The sequence below is a fragment of the Pyxicephalus adspersus genome, chromosome 9, assembly GCF_032062135.1.
Source record: "Pyxicephalus adspersus chromosome 9, UCB_Pads_2.0, whole genome shotgun sequence".
Taxonomy (NCBI): domain Eukaryota; kingdom Metazoa; phylum Chordata; class Amphibia; order Anura; family Pyxicephalidae; genus Pyxicephalus; species Pyxicephalus adspersus.
In genome coordinates this window covers 42913076-42920594 of record NC_092866.1, presented here as the reverse complement: position 1 = coordinate 42920594, position 7519 = coordinate 42913076, and the positions used below count along the sequence as shown (strand labels likewise).

At 34.3% G+C, this 7519-nt stretch overlaps 1 protein-coding gene across 1 annotated transcript; it reads left to right on the top strand.

Annotated features, from left to right (window-relative positions):
- Positions 1–718: 718 nt before the first annotated feature.
- On the top strand, positions 719–6378 carry LOC140337726 (intestinal mucin-like protein). Its single transcript, XM_072421526.1, has 8 exons — positions 719–794; positions 1499–1539; positions 2606–2734; positions 3508–3606; positions 3797–3925; positions 4613–4676; positions 5365–5521; positions 6159–6378. Exons 1-8 carry the CDS (start codon positions 719–721, stop codon positions 6376–6378), a joined length of 915 nt encoding a protein of 304 aa, XP_072277627.1.
- The last annotated feature ends 1141 nt before the right edge of the window (positions 6379–7519 follow it).

Below are 7519 nucleotides of genomic sequence, written 5' to 3'. Positions count from 1 at the left end.
TCCTCAATACCAACTAATACCTCAACTTCTCTCTCAACACCTGGATCAACCACAGCTCTTTCCACTACTCGTGAGTAAAATCCAAAGCTTACTTACCATCTGCACCCCAAAACAAAATTGTAATAATATTTATATGTTGCAGCATACCAGTCCATAAATATGAAAGCCACATTAGTTTTGCAGAAAATACCTGTGGATCTTGCAAGAAATTAAGGGTTCCTGTCTAATCCTGTAAAGAAGGCAGCGCACATTTTAACAAAACTCTATCTAACAACTATCCTAAATATTATGGCATGTAATATAGATGAACAAAGGCAGACACCTTTGAAGTTTAGCCTGTGTTTAGACATGAATCCTTCTATAGACTATAGAGTGGAGAATATATGTGGGAACATGCAGGGAAAGAAAGGGTCATTTTTCAGGATAGCCAAGTAAAAGAAATGAGAAAAATCCTGATTTCGAACAATATAATCACTAAATCTAAAGGCCTGGAAAACTGCAAAAACATTTTTGCTTTTCTTTTCAGAATTTTTATTTAAAAGTCAAGCCTACAGTAACATGTATCTAGATTGATAAAAAATGAAACACAAAATTGAGGCTAAATTTGCTTTTTTACCTTAGCTTAGTATTTTATAATACTTTCCTATATTATGATTTATACGGAATAATAAAGTGGTGACTTTTTCATCATTCAGCCTGCGGTCCATGCGTATGCCAAATGCCAAAATGTGGGTCTGGATACCGAGTCGTGTCTTTCTTGCCACCTGGAGCATGCTGTGTCAATATTACTTGCGGTATGAACTTTTGTTTGTGGGATTTTTTTTAATTGAAAAGACCACCAGAGGCAAATTTGTTTGTTTTGAAACGGTGGAAGAAAATGTTAGCAGCAACAATGTGTCTTGTGAAAATAATAATAATGCCAACAGTTAGTACTTATATTAGTCATATATCGGTCTAGGTGTTTCATGCAACCTGCATATGGTAGAGTAGATTGCTTTGGGATTTTTAAAGGATGAGTAAACTGAGCTTGTGGAATCAATGTCTAATTTCTATTTTTAGTTTTCAAAAATGTATTATTTTCAAATACATACTTAAATAGTTAACTGAATTTTGTTAACCAGTTTTGATACCTCATTTATTCTTAAATGTAAACGCATGTAGTCTAAATTAGTAGCCATAAATTTACATTTCAGGTACCTGCTTTAAATTTAGATATACTATGTGATATTTAGATATACTGTGAGATCTTTGTGAAAGCTAAACACTCATTTTCAAACATCAAGGATTTTTTGTCCATAAAAAATAACTTACTTGTGATGCATAAGGAAAATAAAAAAAGTTTGAGTGCACCTTTCAATATAGCTGACTATACAGATTTAGTGTAGTTAGATGTTTTCTAGTGAGATTAAATAAGTTTCCTTTTTATATGCAAAGAATGCAATATGATGCAATTTCAGAGAAGTTACTCATAACTATTTTTGTGTTTTTTTTTCCACAGTACCTGACTCTGTCTGCGTGTATGGAACTGATGTGTACCAGGTAAAACACTCTAAAGGAATCAATTACCCAATAGCTGTATGGTTATGACAGCAATAAGACTGCTTGATTTAGTTTAGAGAAGATTCCTTGCCAATTGCTCTAAATTTGATTGTATTATTTCTAGTACTTGTTAAAGGCTAAAAGCCAAGAATAGGACATCCACTTTATGTACAAATAGTGTGAATTTCCATTGTTTTAATATTGCACATAGGGAATTGTACAGTTTTCAAAAGGATTGCTTTCTATCAGAAAACATAGACCAGCAGTAGTTAAAATGTTGAAGGTGCTTTGTTGGCTTTTTTCTGAAGTGAGGATTGCAAATGTTGGCTACCATAGTAGGGATTTATATCCATATGCAAATCCAGATTGTATTCAGGTATATTTAATCTGTATTTGACATCAGTTTGAGATATATCTCATTAAATTTTAATGTCTTCATAGGTATATTAGTCTGCAGTTGCCTTTTTTTCTGATCTGCAGTTGCCTGCTTACAGCTGCTTTTGCATTTCCATTGACACGAATGAAGATATAGACAATATAAAAGTCCCTCTGCCCATTACTTGCTGTAATGGTGGTGTTAATAGTAGTGAGGAGGGCAAGAGATGGAACCCCAATTGCATTTAATAAAAAAAGCTTCCTGTATCTTTTTACTAAGGTTGCCTGGAAGGTAGACTGGAATTACAAAATATAGGCAGGAAGATTTTGCTGCCTGGGTTTCTAGGAGGTAAAAAAGGGAAGCAGGTGAAGCAGAACGCTAAACATCACCCATAAATAAGATACTATTATTGAGTAAATCGGCCCTTAGATAAGGTGAAACGCCTTATTAATTAATTAGATTGAGATATATATATATATATATATATAATATAGTCCACTGTATTGTATCACATGATTTAGGTTAATAATGTGGGATATTTGAAACATTGCATAAAAGTCAAAGTGTCAAGGCAACAATGATGAATTCTACAGAAATTAACAAGATTACATTTTATGATGAATCTGTTGACACAAAAAAAAAAAACAAACAATAAAAAAAAAAATCTTCATTTTCGTTTTTGTTTTTTAGCGTGGATCAGTTATTCCACAGTCAAATGATGCCTGTCAGAAATGTGAATGCTCCTATGATATGGACAAGAGTTCAGGATTCTATGCAATCAAATGCTCTCCAATTATTTGCAACACTACCTGCATTCCAGTAAGAATTGATTTAATTGTCTTGTTTATTTATAGTACAATACATGTCAGAGACTGTTAACCAGAGTTTATTGCCTTTTACTTACCGTATTTTTCGGACTATAAGACGCTCCGGCCTATAAGACGCACCCAATTTTGGAGAAGAAGAAGCCCACAGGATCGCGGGATCGGGTGAGTATGATTTTTTTTAATTACCGTTATATTTAACATGTATTCGGTGTATAAGACGCACCCACTTTCCCCCCCCAGTTTTGGGGAAGAAAAAGTGCGTCTTATAGTCCGAAAAATACGGTAATAATGATGACAGTAGCATATGCACATATTAGCAGTGCACCAACCTCAATAATATAATTTGTGAATTTTTGTTTATAAAAATAGACACAATGGGCCTGATTTATTAAAGCTCTCCAAGACTGGAGATGATACACTTTCATCAGTGCAGTAATTTGCTCTCCAGCCTTGGAGAGCTTGAATAAATCAGGCCCAATGTAATATTTATTTTAATGATGCATTGACATAAAAAAGTGCTTTGAGGAGCATTGGAAAAAAATGTCCTGTATGCTCTATGCATTCAGCATTTTGCTCTTTATCCTTTCTAATTTTTAGCTGGAATCTGCTTTAAGACTCTCAAAATGTTGATGAACACATATCATTTGTGAATGGAAAGAAAACAGTTTAGCCCTTTTCCTTTTGTTATGTCAACAAATGCCCACATATCACTAATTTATTATCTTTAATAAGTATATTTATTAAGTTTACTTTATTTCATATTAGGGATATGAATACAAAACAAGAACTGGACAATGCTGTGGAGAATGTGTACCCAAACAATGCACTATGAAAGGAGAGAACAATACAAATGTCGACATAGAGGTAAATACTTTATGTACCTAGGCTGGGGACATTTTCCACGCAGCAGATGTGGCTATAACAATTGATTGTTCCATTTTTAAACATGTTGATAAATCTCTTCTAGATCTTTACAGCAATCTGGAAAGCCTCTATAATCACTAAGTAACAGAAAGGAGTTGTAATTAATCTCATAAATTGTGTCTTTTCTTAGGTTGGTAAAACATACCGTAACACAAACAACAAATGCAGCTACTATGAATGTAATGAAATAGACGGCCAGCCTGTGCTTACCAAAGTCCAGACAGTCTGCCAGGTGCTGGACCTCACTAAATGTGACCTGGTAAGTTAAAGACCAAATACAAATGGTATAGAGAACACTTGTTTTTGTACACTTACCAAAGTAAAAAAATAAAAATAAATAACTTTTTGATCATGATGTAGTTCATGATGTTAGATGAAGAAAAAAAACAGTCCTCACCTATAAAGAAGGGATTGCAGTGATTTAATACATTACTTACAGATTTGCAGAATCATGCTATATCATAGTAAAAAGTAAACTTCAGGATCTCAAGCAGCTTTGTGTTTCATTAATATTGCAGCCCAATCCCTTTATTAATCACAGGACTATAAAACAATCATCATGGTCATTACCTAAGCATACTGATTTTATAACCTAATTGTAGTGTATCTCTAGCCAAAACTTTTTGTCAGATTTTATTTCTGTGTGTCTTCCCACCTAAAGGATTCACCATGTTTTTTTTGTTTTACTATATAAATGGCTTCATCTTTGTCAATGTACTTGCTAATTGTGCTAAAGGGCACTTAGGGCATTGCAGCAATTTTATTAAACCCCATGAAACTAAGCAAGTGCCCTGACATGAGCTGTCTATCTAGGTATGTAGGAAGAATTTAAAAACCTCTATGCTATGTATTCATTAGACCTACAAAAACACCTTTTTATTCTCAACAAAATAGCTAAAATGTTTCCCTCTCTCTCTCTCTTTTTTTTTTTTTTTTTTTTTTATAGAACACTGTTAAATACGATGTTAATGGCTGCTGCAAGACATGCGAACCTAGAAAGGATAACAGAGGTATGCTATTAAATTTTTTTGCATATTCTTAGCAAAGCATCTACTTTAGTAACATAAAAATGGGAAATGGCTATATATTACTGTTTTAAAGAAAACATATAAACAGTCACAAAAATTGTATTATGTCCTTTATTCCGGTTAATTGTTAGTTTTTATGTTTTAAATCTTTATAAGGAAAATCTTTGCTTTGCCTACGCAGGTGTACTCTAACTACATTAGTTTTGCTCCCCTGCTGATCCATTTTTCCAGCAGGAGCAAGGCAAATATTGCTACTACTGGGTATGACAGAGCATGTAACATTCTAATGAATAAACATCTGCACTGAGCTCTCTGGATGTGATGCTAGCAAACCCAGTTCACTCAAATAGCATGATATTGTATTCTGGATAGGCTAAGATAGACAATAATTGAAGTAATTAAACATGCTATTAAGCATGGTAGGAGAAAAGAAAAAATGTAGCTCTGCTAGTGAATCAAATCCTCCTAAAGCAGTTGCATTCTTAATAACTTCAAAGGCACACTGCAAGTACTAAGTATAACATTACAGGAAGCAAGGACACTGCAAGTAGGCATTTACCATACTTGATATTTCAAGCTTTTGGTAGTATGTATAAAAATAATAATACCATAATAATCTCAGATTTCATAATATATGGAAATACTTTACAATCATTTGTTTCTTCAACAGATGTCACTACTCCTTCACCAGGATCATTGGTCACTTCAGTACCTAAGATTCCTGAGGACTGCGGTGTTCGTACAAATGTGACTGTTCTTAAAGAAGATGACTGCCAGGTCACAGTGGAACTCAATTACTGCGGAGGCCCCTGCATGGGATCTTCCATGTAAGTCCAATATTGTATATGGTTTACTGAGTTTCCAAGAATTTTCATGCTGGTTCTATACTGCACATATGCTAATGTATGTTGTGTGTTAAGGCTTTAGGGACTTTTTTTGTCCTTGTAGCTTAAATGCAGGCAAAGCGTTAAATACAAGATTATCAAGAAATCATCCTAGGGGATAGGACTGCCTATCACTTTTCAAGGGAAGATGTTGGTTGCAGTTAGTGTCTGATTGGTCTATGTTAGTGAAGACAATGCAAGTAGGGCAGCTTCTTTGTTCCTACTTCAATTCTTAAAATGTCAACTTAGGAGGTGGTAAGGGGGGCAAAGCTGCATTTTTGCAAACCCTATTCTGTCTGAATCCAACAATGTATGCAGTTGAACTACATTATTTTTGGAAAAATATATTTCTAAAGGAATTGCATTTCTGTAGTCAATCTAATCTGATGATTCAGCCATTGAGTTCTATTTGTTACCTTTCACTTGATGATTGGACTTGGATTGGATTGGATCAGCATCATTACTATTCAGAAAGCACTAAAGCCGTTTTAGAAAGTAGTAGTACAATAGTAGATTACAACATTCTTATGCTCCTATTGATAAACTCCTATTGATAATTTTATTATTTTTTATTGTTCAGGTACTCTATTGCTACCAAGAACATGGATCACTCCTGTTCATGTTGCTCTGAGCTTGAAGTTGGAGAGAAGAGTGTGGAAATGGTTTGTGCCAATGGAACCCGCCGTCTCTACACCTATAAAAATGTGCTCAGATGTGGCTGCGTTAGCGCTTATTGTACACCTAACAATAGCCTTGTTGCATCATCAAAATACTCTCGTGAAAATCAGAATAGAAGATAAGTTGGAAGTAATAGCAATGAACACTAAACATAATACCATCAGCATGCTTTATAGCATTAGCCTCTGTGCAAACTTAGATAAAAGCTCATTCAAGCTTTACAGTTTCTAATAGTTTTGTAGAAAATAGTGTTTTACTTTTTCCTTACAACAATGCATATTTTTTATTAAATGAGAGAGGCTATGTTCTTCCTGTACTATTCTGTTATTTATCTGTTTTAAATGTAGATTTTAATAAATGGCAATGCAAGAAACTTTGTGTGTTTTTGTTTATTTTTGTAATCTAAAGAAAGGCAAAACTAATCTGAAAAAGCAGTGATGACAGCTGTCATCAGGTGACACCCTATAGTAACGTGTTTCTACCATGGTTCATCCTGAGAATGCTATTGGTTCCTATGAAAAAAAAAAGTGCCTCTCACATAAGTAACCACTAGTTATTTTAGTTATCTGTAAGGGTATGTTCAGATCTGCTTCTGAAAAACATGGCTGTTAAAGGTTTCTGAAAGCCTACTCTGCACAGCTAGATTTCCAGAATTATTTTCAGGCAAACAACACTTGCATTTGCAAAAGCCTATACAGACATTTATAGGTGTTTGTTCTGTTTTATTAATCTTTTTTTGATGTTTTTGTTCCACTTAGCAAACAATTCCCTGGTTTTAAAAAAATCTTTAAAAGTCTGCAGCAAAAGCATGAACACCTGCATAAGCTTTTATGAGCAGTTGAATGCAATGAGGTGTTTGGATAGTAAAACGGCTCTTGAAGCTACATGGAGGTTCTAAACAAACTTTTGTAAATCCCTAAAGCCTGCAAAATCCTGCAACAAATATACCCACTTGTTTTAATTTAAACTATATTTACATGGCTTTTTCAAATCTTTGCAGGCTGTAAAATTGCTTTCATAATCTTGAAAAAATGTTGGTCTGAACATACTACCAGTGCCCCCTCCACTGACCACCAATGTCAGAAGGCCTTTCTTCCTCTGACTACCAATGAAAGAGGGTTCTTCTCCTACTGACCCCCAATATGAAAGAGCCCTTCTACTACTGCCCACCAATGTGACAGTGTCTTTCATCTAACTACCAGTGAAACTGTTATTTTGTTTTTCTTCACTGACCATCAAGGTAAGAGGTTACTTGAACACCAA